The sequence below is a fragment of the Motacilla alba genome, chromosome Z, assembly GCF_015832195.1.
Source record: "Motacilla alba alba isolate MOTALB_02 chromosome Z, Motacilla_alba_V1.0_pri, whole genome shotgun sequence".
In the NCBI taxonomy this organism is placed as follows: domain Eukaryota; kingdom Metazoa; phylum Chordata; class Aves; order Passeriformes; family Motacillidae; genus Motacilla; species Motacilla alba.
In genome coordinates, this window is record NC_052046.1 from 59,162,290 (window position 1) to 59,184,584 (window position 22,295).

Genomic DNA, 22,295 nt, shown 5'->3' on the forward strand with positions numbered 1-22,295 from the left:
CCATTGATCCCTGTAGAAAGAACTGTAGGGAACCAAAGGATACATGTGTAAATACTGTAGGTCACAGTAGGTTCCTAGGCCTTCTCTGTTGTTTTAATTTTGTTTGATGTGACTGTTATAAGTACGTATAAGTATCCATTTGTTTCTTTTTTTCCCTTAAGAAACTGAAAGAAAAGGTGGAGAGGGAGATTTAAAGGGGAAAAAAGATCTTGCACACAAAATTTATGTTTTTCTTACAAGACAGGAGGCAGAAATAGGAAAGGAGTTCACATCCCCTCCTTCTGCTAGTGAGTTTGAATTATGGCTCCTTTTTTGGTGCTCTGAATGATCTGTTAGTAAGCATAGATTTTGGTAAGTCAAAGTGCATTTAAGCACATAAATGCATACCTCACTTTCAGTACTTGATTTGCCTCACTGAAAGCAGTGGAATGACATGCATGCTTAGATGCTCTGAAGCTTGGAGAAGGTAAATACGCTAACATACTCCTTTGAGGACAAATGAGTAAAGGTGAGCATTTCTGCTCTGGAAGACTGGTGATGCTGACAGATGAAACATTCAAGTCAGAAACTCACATACTGAGGTGTTGAGCTTGTAAACTCTGTAAAATGAATACCTGCTTTCTTTACATGTTGTTTGGGGTAGATTTTTTTTCTATAAAAATAATATGCATTACTGGAAGGATTAATTCTTTGCTAGCAAAGGTGTCTCCAAGAAGAGTTAAAAAAATAAAACTGACAGCTGATCTAGGGTAAGTACAAGTTACAGTCAGAATCAACAAGCCTGTCACTTTTTCCTGGTAGGTAAATCTTTGACTAAGACTTTCATCATCTTCTATGGACTGCATGCTCATATTTTGTTAGCTACAATGAATGTTTCAGTAAATGCTTTCAATTTGAATGTAATTTATGGTTGACTTGTGTCAGGCAGACTCATTACAAAAATAAAAAAACCCAATAATTTGTTTATGAGAATGGAAAGGCTGCAAAAATGGCAACCTATGGAGCAATTTCTAGCAATTATTGCAAGTTTTTAGGAGTTTTGTTAAAGATTTTCTGTCTGAAAGAAAGTAAAGCCACTTGAAGGGCATGTCAAAATTTGTAAGTACATGTGATGTGTCATTTAAAGTGTTATAGCTTGCACTAATTGCAAAGATAGATCAGTAGTCATAGAGATATAGAGGTATCACGTTTTTGTTTTATTTCAAGAAGAATTTTAATTACAGGTAGGTAATATTATTTTGAGGCTTCATTTTCATATATTTTTCCCCTACATCCTTTTTCACCATTTAGTTTGCCTGTTCATTTTCAGTTTCCTCATGTTAATAAGCCAAGGTGCATATGATTATCTGACATTTTGCTTTTTTGAGTTTCTACTTTTTTTGTTTATTTGTTATTTTCATTTGGTTCTCTTTTATTTATTTTATTTTTTCTTTTTGTTCATTTTTTTCAATCACTTCTATCCTTCCACTCAAATCCTCCTTTAACCCACTACTGAAATTAGAGCCATCAGCTCCTCCTCAAGACATTAGTTGCACAAGCCCCAGCTCCACTAGCATTTTGGTAAGTTGGAAACCTCCACCGGTGGAAAAACAGAATGGCATTATCACTGCATACTCCATCAAGTACATTGGAATTGATGGAGAAGATGTCAAGCCCCATGAAATTTTGGGAATTTCCTCGGACAGTACCCAGTACCTTTTGGAACAGCTGGAAAAGTGGACTGAGTACCGGATCTCTGTGACTGCTCACACTGATGTTGGACCTGGGCCAGAGAGCTTAGCAGTATTGATTCGGACAGATGAAGATGGTATGTTGCCTCCACTACATCAGTTTGCACCTCTATGACTCTGTCATCTGATGTCTTTTGTATAGGCTAACAGTAATTTTTTCTGCTCCTCTTTTTTTTTTCCTGACTAAAACCAGATATGATCACCCTTTGAGCTTTTTATTCAAAGACTGTTCTTTCTACACCATTTTTCTATTTGATATTTTTGTATTTTTTTAATCAGAAATTTTTTTTGCAAGTGACATGAATCTGCTACTCCTTTGACCCATACATAACCTTCTTGTTCCTCCTTTAATGAAAAATATCTTCTAGGGAAAAAAACTTCCTGCCTTTTCCTTGATTTTACAGTCATTGTCATTTTTAAACAGTTATGTGTATAAACTTTTTTTCAGGTCTTGGTTTTTTTGGTTGTTTTGTTTTGTTTTGTTTTTAACTGCTTTCTTCTTCCATACTGTGCTTTTTGATTTAAGGGTTTTTTTGGGTTGTGGTGGGGTTTTTTTTGTTGTTTTTTTTTTTTAGTTTTGTTTTTTGATCTTGGAAAACTGATGCCCCACACATTTTCTTTTCTTCCATTCTTGAAAGTGACAGAAGACGGCCTTGTAATCAGCCTCCTCTTTATCCTGAGGAAAAAACAAACCAAATAAAACATAGAACTTGACAAACAAAAAAAAGGACAACTTTTTTTAATCTTTTGTGGTTTTGTTATTATTACAGTATTATTATTTCAGTGATTAAAATCTCTCTTTGTACTATAATGCTTTGAATCTCAAAGCATCTTCCTTGGCTTTTGTGCATTTTTACATGTTTTTCTATTTCTCTAATACTCCTTTTTCTTCCATTTTTTGCATCAGTCATGTTTTTTGATCTTTTCACTGAAAGGTAGAGCAGATTTGTTGAGCATCTTCATTTGCAGAATTATTTGTATTCTTCAAAGACAACATAGTGAGTCTGCCCTTTCTTAAAAAAAATCGAAAGACATGGGTGGGACAGGTGGCTGTAATTCTCTTCTGTCCAATGATGTTGTTCCAGTTCCTAGTGGTCCTCCTCGCAAAGTCGAGGTAGAGGCTGTCAACTCTACTGCTGTTAAAGTGTCCTGGCGCTCGCCTGTGCCCAATAAGCAGCACGGTCAGATACGAGGGTACCAGGTCCACTACGTGAGGATGGAGAACGGAGAGCCAAAGGGTCAGCCCATGCTAAAAGACATCATGCTGGCGGATGCACAGGTAATTCGGATGCTCCACTCTTTTCTAGGTCACAGTGAAAACATTTTATTTACTGAAGAGTTGCCTTTTGTTGTTGAGGGTCTTTTTTCTTTCTATTGAACAGTCTACCAGCTACCATTTTCTGTGTCTATTTTAAAAACTTTTTTTTCGGAACACCTGCATTTAAAGGTTCTTGGGCCAAAACAAGACACTTTCTTCTCTGTTGATCTGCAGCTAAATGCTAGGCTATGTCATTGTTCTGATTCTGTTAAACCTGGAGACTTAACATGTACTCTGAAGTTCTAAGGATCTGATCCAGAGTCAGTGTAGTAAACTGTGCATGGCCTGATCCATCCATCTCCTATTCTGGTGTTTCAGTGGAGTGCCTGGCATCATTAGAAACCTGTGTTAGCCTGTTATTACAGTGTTTCTCTGATTAGCTTGTACACATCTTACTACACATTTCACAATAAAGTAATGTTTTTAAGGTAACTTTAGAAACCACTGGGGTATTATACTTTCCATTATTCATATCAGGAGCTTCAATAAAATGAGGAACTTAGTTTGAATAGGTATGTGCTTATTTATATTGAAAAATTTCCCGTCTATTTTAGAAATTATGAGAATATGAGATAATGAAAACATCCAGTTTAAAAAGCCTCTCAAACTAGGATTTTACTGATTGAGATATACCAGCAGTCTGTAAAACTTCAGATTTACAAAGCTCCTGACGCTGAAGATGTCATCCTGTGGGAAACTATTATCCATTATACGTCTCACTGCTAACTCACAGTTTATGACTGGATTGACTGGAAATAAAAAAAAATTATTAACCTAATCAAAGAGCAAAACCTCTTTTGTAAGCATTTTACATGAGTAAACAAATAGGGGGTTGCCTTTTTTTTTTTTTCCCTTCAGTTTTGGTTCTGAATTTTGGATTTGCAGAGACCTCTTTGGAGCATAGCTCTCCTACACCTGCATTTTGCTCATCACCCTATTCGCAAAATACTGTGTCTGTTTCTGGAGGTCTTTGCTGCCAGTACTTACTTTCTTATTTTGGAAAACATGGTGTTCTTACCATTTAAATTCAGTGGAGACAAAGATGAAGGTAGATCAGGAAGTGGGAAGGGAAAGGACATGATAGTGTGCTTTGGTTCTCCTCTTCTTTTCACAAATTTTTGCTTTCAGCCTCTCTCTGGTAGGGGATTAAAATGATTTGAAACACTAGAAGGTCAGTAACTGGAGACTAGATGAGATATTACAGTCCAAATATCATAAAGGCAAAAGTTGTATTTCTTCTTTTGTCAAGTATAGCTTTGACCAGCCCACTTGCCACTGTTTCAGGAAGGATAGTCAACTCCTTTCTCTTCCCACCACTCCTTCTTGCCTGTAGTACTTCTATGATACGTGTGATCAAGGCTTGTGCAGATATGAAGACCTTGATGGTAAATTAATATCTGTGTGGTTTTAAAACTTAATAAATTGAATTTGTTTGGGAAACAAAAGTACATAGCCTGGTAACTTGATTGAATGAACCAGGTAACCTTTAATTCTTCCTTGGTAACTTTTAGAAAAAAACTACTATGAAATAGTACTACATGGTACAAGAAGATTCATTACTTCTTTTATATGTCAGCGAAAGAGAAGTAGGTGGATTTTAGGGAAAACAGAAATGGAATTAAAAATGCCTGGCCTGATTTCATTTACCAAATTTCATGTGATTTCTACATGGATAATTCGAACTGTACATGACTTTTTCAGACATCTTTCATATTCATTTTACTATAACAAAGAAAACTTTATCTCAACCAGGCTACAAATCTCCTTATTTCTTTTGTTTTTCCTTTTTACTTCCTTTACTGTAAATTAGTGGGAATATGATGATACTACTGAACATGTAAGTACTTTTTGACTGGGCAGAAAAACATTGTGTGTTTTGGTTGATATTTTTTGTCTTGCTTGTTTGCTTGTAGCACTGTATGGTTTTGGTTTGGGTTAGGCTTTTTTGGTGCTTTCTTTGGTTTTTTGTTTTGTTTTGTTTTGCAGGGTGTTTTTTTGACATTTGCACAAATGCATGTTCCTAACATCAAGGGTTTGCTCTCATGACACATTTTTTCTTTTGTTGTTTTGTTTGGTTTGGTTTTTTTTACCCCAGTGAGAGTAGGGTTACTGTTGCTTGTCTGTTCTGGGGTTTAGCATGATGCCAAAATGATTTGTGCACTGATTGTGTTTTCATCTTTTTGATGGCTGTCACTAACTTTGCCTCATAATTTCTTCTTTACAAGGTGATAGAAAAATAAAACAGAAGTGGTTCAGAGTTACATACCAACAGTTGTATTTTTCTGTATTCATTTTAAGATTAAAAGTTTTTTGTGTAACTGAAAGTAGAAGTCAGTTGTGCTTTCTTTCATATAAAATAAATACATGCTATCAGAAAAGCCATATGCTCTGCAGTGTTTATGCCTAAGTAATAATGTTTGCTGTATCTAAACAACATTTTCAAACATTACATACAGCCATAGTTCTTACACCATGAAGTTCTGGTTGTTTTAGATGAAACTAATGTCTTCATAAGTCTTTCTGTTTCGTGGTTTTGTGGTTGCTTTTTTTGCCTTTTACAGTTAAATTCTGATAGTACCATGTGCAGTTTTCTTATGAAAGATATGAAGTCTTTCTTACTGATTTTGGCCTTACAGTTCAATTAAATTCTGAGATAGAGTCTAAGAAATTGATCTTTTGATAGTAGATTTTTATGTGTTGTTTCATTCTGTTGTTTGAATTTTTTTGGTTTTTTTCACTTTAGCAATTTTGCCCACTCATTCTGATCATTATCTAATTTCTATATTGCTAATGACTGACTGTAAATACAATGCTGAATTCTAATCACATATTTACTAAGCTCATATCCACTATCTTGAAAAATCCATATACTATGAATAGTCTGGCCCATGATTTTTATATTAACTTTTCATGGCTGTTGCATCTGAGGAATATGTGATTGCACATTTACTATTTATTTAGATGTATTAATACACCATTCCTCGGGCAGCATTGAAATATAGTGCAAGTTCATTCAGCCATATGAAATTGCAAAGGAGTAATCCAATGGTTACATGCTGGAAACTGGGGACTCCAGGCCCATCAGTTACCTCCAAATACTGTCCTTTTATATTTACATATAAGATTTATTTATATTATGAGTGTCAAAACTTACTCCTCTTGCTGTCTCTGTAGCAGGAATAAGTTCAATACATTTCTCATACACCACTCAGCATCTTCTGTGTGCATATACGTGTGTGTGCACACACAAATGAGAAGATACCCCCATGCTCTGATACTTACAGTTTGATGTTGTTGCTGTTACTTTGCTCTAGCTGAGGAGATACTTGTTTTGTAGCTGCTGTCATCTGAGGGCCATCAGATCTTTCCTCTGACCATATTTTTAGTGGTGTTTTACATAGATCTTTTAGACCTGAAGGGATAGTTGGTTCTGAAGTCCTTTCAGATGTTGAGAAGTGCAGTCTACCCAGTGACACAGGTTGCAGTGAAAGTGTTATGGAAGTAACAAGGCTTTTTTGTTCAGCTAAACCATCATTACTTACAAAGTGTGCATGTAAATGCACACATTTTTCTTACTGGGCATTTTAGGACTATACCTGTGATATCCTGTTAATGATTAAGTTAAACTGAATTTCTCATATCTGCATGTGCATGTGTTTCACAATGTCAGTAATATTCCTCAGGCAAGGTATTTCAGAAGGCTTTTTTCACTGTTCACACCACTAAGCCTTTGGCCTTTTGCTTTAAACTACCTGAGGTATACTGTTCAGGTGTGTGCTGTCCTTTATTGCTTACATGAGTGAAATGTTTGGCATTAGCAAGTATTTCACACAGTATGGTCTGTTGGTGCACTCACATGCTTGCTGTCACTGCCAATAGCTCAAAAGGGTAATATAAATGGGTTTCTAAAGGATTCTGCAATTCTCTGGCCAACAATCTGTTTTAAATTAATTGTTCTTATTTTATTTTCTTTCATCTTAGGAAATGATAATTTCTGGGCTTCAACCTGAAACCACATACTCTTTCACTGTGACAGCCTATACAACTAAAGGTGACGGAGCACGCAGCAAACCCAAACTTGTATCTACTACTGGTGCAGGTAATACTTAAATACAAATTGAGCTCTAAATGAATCCTTTGACTTTTTCTGCTATTGTTTTGTTCCTATTTGGAAGTCTCCTGTTGTATGAAGAGTGTTTCTAGGACATAGGATTTTGTGTTTCAGTATTTAGACCTTCATTTATTTAGATAAAAACAGAGCAGTAACTCTCTTTATCCCTTTCTTAGTTCCAGATGAGGTCACTTTATAGTTTTTTAGTAGCTCTTCCACTAAAATTGGTGTCTTTTTTGAGAGGAAAAAATAGAAATTCGGAGCTCAGAAGAATGTTTGAAAAACTTGTAAAGGGCTTTCATGATCTTTGTGAAAGCAGCAACACTGCTGCCTGTTAGTAAAAACATTGAAAGAACCCATCTGTATGACATTCACAACTTATCTCAGAAGAATGTAATTATTAAAGCAGAGAATAGGAAAACAGAATGAAACTCCATCCTGTGAAACCCTGAAGCCCATATTCATTCAGGGGTAATTTTAGGAACAAACTGGGGTGAAATTCACCCTGACACTGTGTTCAGTCTGTGTTTGATCTCAGGTGGTAATAAAGGCTATATATCTTGACTGCATAACCAATACAGCAGTTGGCACAGGTGGGATGTAGCAAACTGCTTTTAGATGAGGAACAACGGGTTTTTTTTTTTTTAAAAGGTCTCTGTGGCACAGCTTAACCCACCACAGGTTTAGTGTCATGCTTATCTACATATGTTCCCCATCTGTAGATATTATGTTCATTTTTAGGGGTTTGTAGTGCAGCCATTAGGGATGTTCTATTGCAATCACATATAGCACCATTACAAGTTTTCTGAATAACAATGTATTGTTTATGCTAATAGATAAAATCCAAAAGGTGTATATATTTGTATTTATAGTGATTGATTCAATTTTTAAAACAATCACTGAATGCATAACACATCTTGTATTACTATCAAAATCATCTATATCCTTTTCTTGTTAGATTCCTTGGAAAGATCTCAGTCTTGGTGGCTAGATGCACAATGCTTCATTTCAGATCTTGGAATACATTCTAGTCATTACTCTTGGCTATTGCTTAAACATACTCTCTAAATTTTTATCTTTCCTGAATTCTCATACTCTGAGAAAAAAAGGTGATATCTATTTCTGTCATGTATTGGAACTTGATTTAAGAAAAAAAGGCACTTGATCCATTACTCTTTTTAAAGCTCAATTCCCAGTTTAAATAAATACAGTTATATAAATTGAGATTTTTATTAGTTCCAAGACATAAACATAGATAATGCAAATATGCTTGCAGAACTTAAAGTTTCACTGCATTTAGTCCTCGTTGACTGTTCATGTATCATTCTGCCAAGAACTCTGATGCTTCTACTTAAAAGAAGACAGAAGAAGTCCTGTATCCCATATAAACTTGATTGAAGAACAATGTAGAATCAGAGGCATGTCTATAAATGTAGTGCATATTGCACTGTTGCATATTGCATGTCTATAAATGTAGTGCATATTGCACTGTTGTTTGCTTAAACCTGTGAACAAGTAGTGTTTATTCTTGGGATTAACAGCCAGTTACCATTCTGCTCCTTCATTCATTCCAGATTGTATGAAATCTCTTCACTTTGTGTTACAGCTTGCTGTGTTTGAGCTGTTTTTGTAAGAAAAATTTGTAAGCACATTTTGGAAAAATGAGACATTAAATATAGTTAGTACCAAGAGATTCCTGCTCACTTTCTGTGAGAATGCATCACACAAGGGAAGAAATGATGCATTAACACCAAAGGGTTGTAGGTCTGTGATGCAGTGTCCTATTCACTTTCAGTCTCCATTTGATTTTTTTTTTCCTAGAAAGGTGCTATTGGAATACTACAATAAAGAAAATGAAGGATCTGACTTTCTAGTCTAACTTTTAGAGTTTGGATGAGATCGACTGAGATTATGTCCATAAAAGATATGAAAGGAGAACATATGTTTGAACTTTTACTAGAGAAGCTATCTGTAAGGTATTCAGACAATAAATAACTCAGCTGTCCAGTTAGTGATACAAAAGCATAATTTACATTTTTAGGTAGGAAAGATTCACCAAACAGAGGTAATCCTGTAGTATGGTAACTCAGTTATTAGCACTGAACGTGGTTGATACTTTTATTCAAGAGTGTGTTTTTGTCTTATGTTCAGTTTCCTTTCCTCACTGTTGAAATCAGATGGAACAAAAACTGTTACTGAACATTTCTAAATCGAAGTACTTATTAAATTACTTGGGGCAGAAACTACAAAATGTGTGATTAACAAGACCTTGATAAAAATGAAGACTTACTAGTCAGTGATATCATACAATTTTTCTGAAGATTTCAATCAGACCTTTAATTTCTGTGTCACAGTAGTTGAAGAATCTCATAGGACAATAGCTTGTCAATTATTTGTCTTTTGCTTTCATAAGTACTCTTGAAATGGACAGCACTCTTGAAATACAGATTTAATTTAAAAAATGAAAGTTTATATTAAGGCAGTGGTGTACTTTATAGCAGCTAACAGAAAAAAGTTACTTCAGGTAATTTGGCAAAGGCAGCTTGCATGAGCTTCTACTAGTGGTGGCAAGCCATTGCAGTAGTTATATCTGTTGCAAAGGGGTGTGTGAAAGATGTCTTGCTATTTACTAATGGAAGAGGATTTCACTAGATCACAGAATATATTTTAATTTATAGACAATTTCACTTCTTTTAGGCTCATGGAAAATTCAGATTATTATCAGAAATTTCTAGACAGAGCTATTTGGTGACAGAACTGTATATGCAACTGCGCAGAATCCTGTCATTTGTCCTAAAAGACTGTAATATTCATAAGTAAGTAATACTGAAAGTAAATGTTAACTGAAAGCTGTCTGTAAATAAAAAGAAATTTATCTGCTTTGCTACATCGGATAGGCTCTACGGGATTTAAAAAAAAAGTGACCATTATTATTTACTATTTTAGTCAAAGGGTGTTTTATTGGATAAGTAAACTTTATTAGTTCCCTGATTCTGATTAAGAGCAAGTATTAGTTTCTTCCTTTGTCTGTAGTTATCACAGAGGTTAACATGTCATTCTAATTGTGAAGTCTGCCGCAGGAACAAAAAAAAAAAAAAAAAGCCCATTTACTACAAAAATACTTTAGTTATACCTTCCAATAATCTCTCCTCTAGAAAACCGAAATATTACTCTTTTAGGTAAACTGTTATTTTCTCTGCTACACTGGTGCCAGTAGTAGTTAGAATACAGAGAAAAATACGGTCTGCAAAAGGCCTTCACAGACTTCTCTTTGTTCCATAACGACTTCTGGTTATCATTGAGGAAAAGTCAGAACTAATCAGAGTGATATTCTTTACCCAGCAGAAAGTGTGGGGAAACACTCACAAGATTCCACAATAATGCTGCCAGGTGAACTCAACATTTAAATTTAAAGAAATTTGGATAATTTATATAAAACCTACCTGTAGTTCTTACAAAATTAGAAGCAATGTCATAGCTTATGACAGATGTAATGAGGAGCTTACTAAATGCAGAATTTTCTTCAAGGCATGCCATTCTCACTTCATTATTCCTAATTCTTTATGCAATGTTAGTTAGACCTTCTGACAATAACAATCTGATTTGCTGGGTGCCTGAGAACTGAAGATAAGTAATAAAATCTACTGAAGTGTTTAAATACAGGGACCAGAGCTCACAGTGCAGCAGTTACATTCACATGGGAAGGCTTTGAATGCAGATGAAACCAATTAGTCTTTGTTGAAGGCTGTGTTGTCATTGCAGTACTACTCCTGAAACTACTCTGGTCTCTTGACCTGTCAGTCATTATTGCTCAATGAGTACTAAATTTCTAACTAGTTATGGATATGTTTTATTATCAAATAAATTGCTGTAATAGAAACAGATTTTCCTGAAATAGAGGTATTAATGAAAATATAAATGAAATGTATACAAATGGATATGAATAAATTAAAATTAATTAATCAATTAAATAGAACCAGTAAATGAGAATTCATATTGGGACTCCAAAAATGTACACTATATCAATTCTATAATGACATTTCTGTCTTGATTAGGATTCAGTCCTCTCTGGACTGATTCAATTCAATTCCTCCTCAATGTCCATACCACTGGACACATACCAGTCTGAACTTCTCTAAAAGACAAATCATCAGTTTGAACCAATGGGTCCCAATTCAGGTTGTGACTGTATGTACTGTATAGGTTAAGAAAAGCTACCAATTTAGCATTCTTCAAAAGAAATCTAGTTCATGTGTGCAAAATCCATGCTGGAAAATACATGTGATAAACCATGATGGAAAATACTAAATTCCAAACTGTGTTACCTCTCCACACGGAAAGTGTAGAGGCAGAAATGATTTGTGTATGGAAACTAGAATGACAGGGGGGTTCTATCCTGTGGTTTTTGAGGGCAAGGTTGTTCTAACTTCTACATTTTTACTATTAATGATAAAGTTATGTTAAACTTATGTAGAAACTTGTTACTTCATGGATTATTTTCCCATTTACAGGAAATGTGCCTTGGATTAAGTACATGAAAGCTTATGACAGTACTTTTTTTTTTGAGAACAAGGATTTGTGAGACAGGACCATTCATAAGACGTTTGTTGGAAGTTTTACTTCTTGATTTGTGTTCCTAGATCCTGTGCCTCTGAATATGCTCTGTATTTAGAAATAATGGTAAGGGATGAAGAGAAAAGCAGTAAACTTCTCTACTGTTGCAGTTCCTTATACTGAATTACTAAATAGTGCAGGAGCCAGACACTATTTTTTCATTAGGACAGTAATATGTGGAGCTGAGAGTGAGGAAAGAGAAAATATATCCCTATTTCTGCTTAAAAAATTAGCCTCAAGAATTGTGCGTGCAACTGTGTTTACATCTATCCTCTTTAAATAACATTGTGCTACAGTTCCAGGTAAACCTCGACTTGTGATTAGCCACACACAGATGAACACGGCTCTAATTCAGTGGCATCCTCCAGTGGAAACTTTTGGCCCGCTGCAGGGTTATCGCCTGAAGTTTGGTCGCAAAGACATGGATACATTAACTACCATGGAGTTCTCAGAGAAGGAAGATCACTTCACAGCGACAGACATTCACAAAGGAGCTTCTTATGTCTTCAGGCTCTCAGCTAGAAATAAAGTGGGCTATGGGGAGGAGATGGTTAAAGAGATTTCTGTTCCTGAAGAGGTACCCAGTGGATTTCCCCAAAATCTCCACTCAGAAAGCTCTACTTCTACATCAGTTCAATTAACTTGGCAGATGCCACTCTTGGCAGAAAGAAATGGCATTATCACCAAATATACCATCTTGTACAGAGATATCAATGTTGCTTACCAGCCAGTTGAACTCCCTGTTGTTCCTGCTGATACCACTATGACACTTTCTGGCTTAAAACCAGATACCACTTATGATGTTAAAGTACGTGCCCACACAAGCAAAGGGCCTGGTCCATATAGTCCAAGTGTCCAGTTCAGGACACTACCCGTGGATCAAGGTAGGATTTGTCTGCTTATGGCGGTGACCTTTAAAGGAGTATCGGTCTTTGGATATCAGTGTATTTGAAGGTGTAAATAAAACTGACCAGCCCATTCATAAAAATAGGTTCATCAAGCACAAAAGGTAAAGTATATAAATCTTAATATGTTTTGGATGCCTTAGAATTCAGTTGTCCCTTGCCAAGCCAGTTCTGGCTAACTTCTTCACAACATTTTCAGGTAAGGAAAATGTGTGTATTGAGTTGCACTAGATAAAAGTTAGAACAAGTTTAAATGTGATATTTAAATATGAAAAAACAGGTAGGAGAATTGAATTCTTGTTGATTTTTGACCTAAATGGAAAGCCAATACTCCCAAGTAGCAGCGGAAAAACCACAAGATCTAAGCTCCAAGATGTTGTTTATATACATTGTTTCTTTTTTTCCAGCAGTGTTTGCAAAAAATTTTCATGTTAAAGCAGTAATGAAGACTTCTGTTTTGCTGTCCTGGGAAATTCCAGAAAACTACAATTCAGCTTTGCCTTTCAAAGTAAGTTACTTTCCGTTTGTACAAGAGAAAATGACAGAAACTAGACAGTGTAAGACTGTACTTACCTGATTATGTAGCTTACTGAACATTAATCATGAATATGTATTGGGGCTATCGTTGTTTCTAATTTTTCATTTGATTGCTATTTTTTCATTCACCCCTACAGTATTTTAAAGAAAACAGTGGAACAAAATAAAATTTTTCTTCTTTTTTTCTAGTCCTTTCAATAAAGAATGCAATTGAGTACCATTTTGGGTTTTGCCTTCTCAGTGTACAACAGCACATTTCTGATTTGCAATTCTTTTACTCCACTAGCTATAGCTTTATCCAGATATAGGCACTCAGAGTAACAGGCAGCCTTGCCTGGAATTTCTTCTGCTTCATTCTTAATCACTTGTGTCATCTCAGGCAGTGGCAAGTGAAGAACAGTATTTTAGAACTAAATGATTCAAAAACCTTACTAAGTAAGGAGTGTGAATGAAAAAATCAAGATACTTTTAACAAGAGTACCTTGCTATAAATTCTGGGTTCAAGAAAAGCTGCTTACTTTGAAAAAGTGAATGTTTCAGGAATGTTTACATTGTCTTATATTAATGTAGCGCCATTTTTTTCCCCTGAAAGTGAGAAATTCACTTTCAGTAGTGAATTCAGTACTGCTTTATGACCTAAAATACCCCAATAAATTAAAAATTATTATTTACATTTATAGCTAGATTTATCCCTGAATTTAGTCTGACAGCATCATTTGCCCTCTCCTAACAACCAAAACTACTTTTGTATATTAACTTAGATCCTTTATGATGATGGCAAAATGGAGGTTGATGGACGTGCTACCCAAAAGCTGATCACAAACTTGAAGCCAGAGACGTTGTATTCATTTGTCCTGACAAACAGAGGGAATAGTGCTGGGGGTCTTCAGCACAGAGTAACCGCAAAGACTGCACCGGACGTGCTTCGCACAAAGCCAGTCTTCATTGGAAAGACCAACTTAGATGGCATGATAACTGTGGAACTTCCAGAAGTACCCTCAAATGAGAATATAAAGTGAGTGAATGACATACCATTGTTTTTTGCTCCAGAGGGATGATCTAACTCTTGATGATCGACCGTGGCTTTATTCTTTATAACACTACAGAGACTACAGTACTCTGCAGTGGTATTTCACCTAATATCAGTGTAATATTTGATATACTAAACTGGGAGGTGCTGTTGACTCTCTCAAGGGACAAGAGGCCTTACAGAAGGATTTAGATAGACTGGAATACTGGGCAGTCATGAATGGCATGAAAATTAAGAGCAAATGTCAAATTCTGTTGTGAAGGTCCTTGAATGCATCCAACAGGGGGCTGGATGGAATGACTGCAAGGAATGTCCTGTAAGGAGCTGCTAAGGTTTTTGAGCTTGTCTAGTTTGGAGAAAAGAAGGCTAGGGGCTGACGTCCTGCTCTCTGCAGCTTCCTGAGGAGGGCAAGTGAAGAGGGAGCTGCTGATCTCTTCTTACTGAGATCCAATTATAGACCATGAGGCAACGCCTCAGAGCTGCATCAGGGGAGCTTCAGATGTGTTAGGAAGCGTTTGTTTACTATGAGTGTTTTCAAACTGGAAGAGGCTTCCTAGTCAGGTGCTTAATATCAATGTTTAAGTGTTAGTGTCAGTGTCAGTGTTAATGTCAGGAGCATGTCAGTGTTTAAGAGGTATTTGGATGATGCCCTTCATTTGTTTTAATCTTTGGTAAGCCCTGAAGTGGTGAGGTAATGGGAATAGATGATCACTGCATGTCAGTTCCAACTAGAACTCCTAAGTTTGTCACATAGCCACGTTTGTAAGACTTGTATATACAAGACTGATTGTCCTTCAGTTGGCAGATTTTTCTCCCAGTACTTTTGTGTTTCATCACGGACTGCAAAATGAGGGATGCAGAAAACCAGTTATATTTTGAACAATATATCATCTCAAAAAGAATGGATACCCATCAATGCATAACTACCCTGCTGTAGCTCCTTGAAGTACTCAGACTCAGTCACTCAAGAATTATATTGAGTTTTAAGGAATTGGTACTGCACCTAATTCAGATTAATAATTTCTGATAGTTTTTATCAGGATAAAAATATGTTGTCCTCTCCACTGGTCTCAGAAAGAAAACAAGAGATTTTGCTAAAAAAAATTTGGAGGTTTTCCAGAGGTTACATAGATTTTGGAAGGGAAGAGGTGGTGTGGAAATTTAAACAGAAACAGGACTAAAGACCTGAGAGCACATGGTCAGCAGGGATTAGAAAGGTTAGACAATAAAGATTTGCCAGGAAAACATGAAGCATGATACAATCAATACGTGTTATTGCTCTGCTTATAGTGATTCTTGTTGATCTGTAAGGTTCCCATATGTAATGTAAAGGAAATGGGGAGGAAAATGAGCCAGTCACTAAATGATGGGAATTCAACTTGTCCTCTCCCTGGTGGATTTTTACAGCTTTCTAGAAAGCTGCCCCCTTTTTCATTACTGACTGAAGATTTTGAGGCAGGTAAGGTCAAGAAATAAATGACTTTGAAACATTAAAAGAACGAGAAACTGAAAAATGTAGTCATTATTATTAGATTGAGTAAGATGCGGTCAGTAACAAATGCAGCTAAGGAAGACTGAAGATGGAATGAGTCAAAAAAGATTTATGAGGCAGAGCATTCACAGAGAGAAAAATATGCAGGATAGCTGATCAAACAGCAGCAAAAGATAGCACTGGAATAAAAGACAATTCCTTCTTTTTATATAGTGTAAAAAATTTAAAGAGTGACATCAGAAAAGGTACATTAAATCTACAGGGTCCAGCTGCCAATTTTTCAAATAATTTATCTCCTATTTGTGCATCGATTTTCTAAAATTTGATAAAGTAAAACACAACACTTGACTTGACCTTTGGAGCAGTTATACCAAAGCAAGTACATACTAAACAGAAAGCTTGACCCGATGCTTGCACCAATAAAATAAATAAGGTTATTCTCCATTAGTCTTTATATGGGAAGAACAATTTCATGTATTAGTCATGTTGGCATTTTTAGACATGCTGCTCCTCTATTGGTACATTATATGCTAGCTTGTCCCTAGCTTACAATGAAGTACTGAGAATTTTTCAATAATACTAATTAGATAGAAAGTGAAACAGGTAATAGTTTACTCTAATGAAGAATAGGTAATGAGGGTAATACTATAAAAGCCTTTGTAATATTTGTAATTAAAGAAGGTAGTATTTATCAATGTTTGATGGTGATACAGGATAGAAATTGGTGCAGAGCTTACCTTATGATTAGTAAAATAATCTCTTTTGCTCATCTCAAGGGAGCAAGTTCTTAATTTTTCTTTCTTTTAGTATTTTGGGCTATTTCCAAACCAATTTTTATGTGTAAAAGACAGTTCATGTTTCTCTGAATCTCTTGCATCTTTGAAAAGTCCTACGTAAAAACAGAGTTTTGTGGAAGACTTTGGCCTCTCAAATACTCAGTAGATAAAACAATATCCAAATAAACCCTTTATTTCTTACCTCCTTCTCTCTCTCCCCCAGAAAAAAATCCAACCTAAAAACAAATAAGCAAATAACAAAGTAAACTATAAAACGTTTTCTTTCAGGAGATGCTACATTTTGCACAATTAACTAAAAACCACAGAACTTTGTTGTCCTTCACAATTTGCAGCACTGCATATTAGTGTGAGCATTTTCATTTTTCTGCTTACTATTTATCCACTTATTCTTTCAGTTTAAAATACTCTGTGTATGCTGAAAGTCTTCGTATGTGTAACTTAGTCAAAGTTATGAGAGGGAGACTTTCATGAGGGAAGTTTTGTTACATTTCTTTTATGGGAAAGAGCTTTAAATAGGAAGAGATTATTAAAATGGATCAATGGCTTGCAATGGTATGGTAAAAACAATAGTTTAGAGGTTGCTTAGATTGAGATGGTTTTTAGCCAGTATTAAGGCAGCTTCTTTTCTATAGACTCTTTGTTAATTACTTAGGATTTTTAGCTCCATTTTGTAAATAAAATTAGTAGTTTTGCAGAAGGTTGAATGGGTTGTAAAAGAAAAAGCAGACTGGAAGAGGAGATGGCCCACGGGACACTAAAATTATCTTCCATAATGAGACCACAAACACCTTAATAAGCTTTTGGTACTAGAAACAAAGAAAATGTTTCTTTCCCTCTCCCCTGATGTGGAGAGTGCTTGACTTTTTGGCAAGTGTGTTTATCAAGAAGATATATATTATACTACCCTGCATGTCCTGCTGTTGTGATTCCACTGCTTCTTCCTTCACATTAATGTGAAGTTATAGATCTGCCTGACACATATCCAGGCTTTGTGAAGTGAGCAATAAAAGTACCAGATCACCATCACACTAGAAAATATAATCTACTAGTCTCCACCGGTGGGGAGGAGGAAAACATCATTAGGAAAATATTTCTGAGGAAAACTGATATATATAATTTGCAAATCCTAGATACAAAGAGAGTATATGTCAAGCTCTTACCTATGACTCTGAACAGGATACTTATGTAGATAGACCTAATGGCATTTGATTGTCGAAAGGAAAGAGAGTATGGGTGCAGTGTATGTCCCGTTTGCTTTCTTTTCTCTTTATCATGATATTGGCATTAAAAAATACATTTTTTAAACCTACTGTTCTGATAATACATTAAAATCGGGGAAGATAGGTTGGTAATTGAGATTTAAATATATGGTAATATATTTCAATTTGGGGCTTTGGGGTTTTTTTTCAGTGTGATGGTGGCAGGGCACACATAACCTATGGTTCTTGTATTTCATGTCGGCATTTTAGTACATTTTAATTAAAGTTTTTTATAAATATTTATATGTTTGCACAAAAAGGCAAGTAATTGGTGCCATTTGTTTGTCAAATGCTTTGCAATTGATGTTATTTCAAGAGTGTGAACGTTTACAGCAATGTTTGGAAGGCTGCAGTGACATATTAATGTGCAGAAGGTTATTCTCACATATTAATGTGCCGAAGTTTATTCTCAATGTACCACTTTTCTATTAAGCTCCTCTAAACAGACCCACTCCACCAATTTATATGTTCCTTTTCATTCAACTTCTCTTTTGTCTAACTTTGTCATTTGCAGAGGCTATTACATAGTTATTGTGCCTTTGAAGAGGTCGCGTGGAAAGTTTATCAAACCATGGGAGAGTCCAGATGAAATGGAATTAGATGAGGTACTGTATACGGTTTGGGGTTTTTCACTCCTCCATTATTAAAGAAGCAATTTTTCTACTTTTAGGTAAATAACTCATCAGTTTTAAAAGTTTTGTCCGGATACTTTTTATTTATATTTGTATTAGCCTCTGGAGACTAAAACAAAAATTCAGACTACTTAAATGAGAAGACAGTAAAGACATTAAGCTGAAATAAAGAACACAAAGTGCCTTATATTTGTTGACACTAATATTTTGTTCTTTTTCTATTGTAAAGAGTGATGCAAAAGTGCAGGAGGTGAAATGACTTGCCAGCAAAAGCTTAATCACCAACAATATGAACTGTAATAAAGGTCTGGTTCATTAGAGGGGTGTTTACTAAGTCTGTAACAAATGCTAAATTACAATTTGCACCACAGTTTAACATTTGACCTTCTGGTGGTGTTTTTACACCATTGTCATATACTGTAATACTTCTGGTGAGACAAAGCCACCATTTCGTCAACAGTTTATGATCAGAAATAAATGCATTAACAAGGAAGGAAAGAGCAACATTGTGTCATCGTCTGAAACTATAAATGACCTTTATCCAAGGGGAGGAATTACTTTCATTTTAGAAATAAGCCCAGCAATGCTAGAAATCAATTCAGTATATTATTGATATAGTAATCATTCCAGGAAATACAATATTCACCCCCATTTTCTCTTTTACTGAAGGACAGTAGAGCTCATGCAAACTTGTCCTTCTTCTTTCAATCTGTAAATCTGTAGTAATGCTAATTTTTGTGATTTTAAAACTCTTTCAAGGGTGCCTTATGAGAGACTTTTATAAAAAAACAGGTGGTGGTATTATTATTGTTCTCGTTGTATCTCGTCAAGATTTTAGATAATATTCAAATGCTGTGGTACTTTGTACATGTAATATGTCAGCAATTCAAAGACCAGAATCAGGTTTTTTAATCCTGATATAGTGTTCTTTTGACTGTAACCCTTAATTTTTCTATTTTCACTTGGTGGATTCGAGAAATTTATGTTACAGAGATAACCTCACCATATGCTTCTCCATAACACAATTACTGGGAAGTATTGATCACCTGCGAGCAAGCATGAAGGTTCTTTTCTCTCCTGCCGTTGACAAAATGGATATGCATTTCAAATTTTTCCCCAAAATATAAGGCAAATAAAGATCTTCACCAAAATAACAGTGTTATAGAAAGCGTTCAAAATATAAATGGAATTATTTCAGTCTTTGTCACAACAATAGGTAAATCCTTAATGAGAATATTATAAACAACTGGTCAGAGGAAGGCATGATGGCTAACTGATTCAACCCTATGTTTCTTCTTGACAAGTTTCATTTATGTGATCATCTCTCTTCATTCAATTGCAGCAATGGCTTGCTTTGATCTATCAACTTCTTCCCTTTATAAGAACTTTGACTGTAAATGCCATCAGCTCATGATCATAGTCCTAGGTGACATCAAACACAGTTAAACAGTAAAACTCTGACAGCCATTTCCATACAATAATGGAAACTGATTGAGTATTACCACCCACTTTTAACATCCAAAGGCTATAGTCAAATTCAGCAGCATTAATAGATTAAAGGATAGGTGCCAGATGACATTGAACTTTCTGGCAATTAAATTCTATGGTTCCTGCTGATTCTCGTAACAAAAGGTCATTTTAATCATCCTGCAAGTTGTGTTGCCTTAGTCAGTATAACAGATTGATAAAGAACATTTATTAATTCAGAAATATTTGTGTCAGGATGGGTTGTTTCCCACTTCTAATGATATAATTGAGACCGCATTGTAGAATTAATGATGGAAGAAATAAGATATGCATTGACTGGAAAAAGAAGTTATTTCTGATAAAGAACTAAACCCCTTGATATATCTTTTACAATTGCCACAATACATACAGCAAGAACTGAGCAGGGAAAAACATTAAAAGCTGGCAGCAACTGCATATCATGCTATCTCATTCAAGTTCTATTACTTAAAAGACTGGTGTGCTTCCAGCTTTGGAAAGTATGCATTTTATCAAGTGTGCTATTCCTGACAAGTTTGTGAACACAGTGCCACAATAAATACATCTGGAAAAAAATAACAACAATGACAACATCACCAAAACCCCCACACAAAAAAACAACCAAACAACCAAACAAAAAACAGCAAAAAAAATCCCCAAAAAACCCAACCAAACAAAAAACCAACAAAGAACAAACGAACAAAAAACCCCAAGAAACCAAAAAATAAAAAACCACACACCACCTCCCGAGAAAAACACTACCCTCTGAGAAAATAGTTCCCGATGATCAAGTGAGTATATTTGTACATATTTATATTTTTAGTATGGTCTCAGATATGTGCCTGGTATCAGAGATGGTTGGGTAATAGATACTTGAAAGAACTATGTTCCAAATACTTTGCTTAGCTTGTCAGAGGAAAGTATTTGCTAATAACACAGCTCTTGAGTATAACTTCATTACATAACTGAGCAGTCCAAAAAGATTGTTCAGCCTTATTGTAGTTACCTAATCTTCCTGCTCCTTGAACCTCCGCTCTGAAAGAAACTAAGATAGTTTTAAAAGAGCAGATAATGAACTAGATGTTTGGTATCTGAAAAAAAAAATTAGAAATACAGTCCGTTTTTACTAACTCAAAATTTCTTTTTTTTTTAATATCATGAGGTTTAGTGACTTTAAATAGACACATCATGCAAATAAATGAAACAGAAAAAAATATTATGATTTGCAGTAAATATTACCTAGTAGGATTACTTTAGATGTGTAAGGAGTAAAACCTAAATAAAGTTTGCCATGTTAAGTCCTAAATGAACTCAGTAATTTTATTGAGATCTGTGTATAGAGTACAATAGGAGATAGATGAACAAGTAATGATATTTGGCAACAACCCCATTTCCATATGAAACATTAATGAGGCTGGAGGTTCACCTGAGGTCTACTCAGTCACGTGTAATCAATATTACAGACAGAGTTTTTATCTACACATAAGCACACCTAAATTTACTGGCTTTAGGTAATGTTTAACCACCTTTGAAAAGTTTAATTAATTTTATTTGACTCAGATTAACTAACTTTTAGCATTCAAAGTCAAAACTCAGTTTCTGATCACTATAATGCTCTACTTCATCATTCCATTTTCTTCCAATATATGTGTTATCTGTTACTATTTCAAATGTGAGAAGTAATCAAGATCAAACATTTTTTTTTTGCCCATCAATCTTAATCTAATTTTGATTGCAGTACTCCTACCGTATTTTGACATTTTATTATGAGTTATTTATAATTAAATTGTAAATACACTTATATCTGGAAACATATGGTAAAGAATAAATAATAAAGAATTTAATTGAGGCAGACACACAACTTCAATTCCAGCGGAAGTGTTACATGGAAGTATCAGTTACCCTCAGGGATAGCACAAGCCGTATACCTCTACTAGAGCTGTTGTGTTTGTGGCTCCTGAGTTAAAGCTAGCATACACCGTTACTACCCCAATACTTAGCTTCATGTTTTGCCAGACTTCCAGATAGCCAGTGCTCAGCCCTCTGCATAGTCATTGTTATAAAATGTGGCATCATCCAGAGACAAATGTTTCATGGTGCTTCCTTCAGCAGATCCTGTAAGGGCTGATCTAACCTGGAACAAACTTCAATTATTCTCTGCCTCATCTTCTGCATTTAGTAACCCTTCCCAGGGCATAGGAAGCTACCAACAGATGTGAGAGTCACCTTCAATAAAGTAACTAAATAGAAATCTCTTCAATATTACGGTTCTCTGCTGCCCTCATTTTTATACGACGCAAATAGGCTCTAGCTGCTCATTAAACTGCTTAGGAAGAATGAAAGAAAAATATGGACTGCTGACTGGAATAGTGTCCTTGAGTAATG

General features: G+C 35.3%; 1 protein-coding gene across 50 annotated transcripts in view; it reads left to right on the forward strand.

The window, feature by feature from the left end:
* The window catches only part of PTPRD (protein tyrosine phosphatase receptor type D), a 1,163,449-nt gene that overhangs the window by 1,040,789 nt on the left and 100,365 nt on the right, over nucleotides 1-22,295 (forward strand). For 20 of the 50 annotated variants that reach the window (XM_038124763.1, XM_038124765.1, XM_038124766.1 and 17 more), the window contains 8 exons: nucleotides 1,502-1,807; nucleotides 2,816-3,009; nucleotides 4,859-4,885; nucleotides 7,030-7,147; nucleotides 12,070-12,657; nucleotides 13,086-13,186; nucleotides 13,977-14,230; nucleotides 18,308-18,398. In XM_038124763.1, the coding sequence (XP_037980691.1) occupies nucleotides 1,502-1,807; nucleotides 2,816-3,009; nucleotides 4,859-4,885; nucleotides 7,030-7,147; nucleotides 12,070-12,657; nucleotides 13,086-13,186; nucleotides 13,977-14,230; nucleotides 18,308-18,398 (1,679 nt within the window). The remainder of the gene's footprint in view (nucleotides 1-1,501; nucleotides 1,808-2,815; nucleotides 3,010-4,858; nucleotides 4,886-7,029; nucleotides 7,148-12,069; nucleotides 12,658-13,085; nucleotides 13,187-13,976; nucleotides 14,231-18,307; nucleotides 18,399-22,295) is intronic. The other 30 variants (XM_038124774.1, XM_038124781.1, XM_038124791.1 and 27 more) reach the window with 8 other exon arrangements.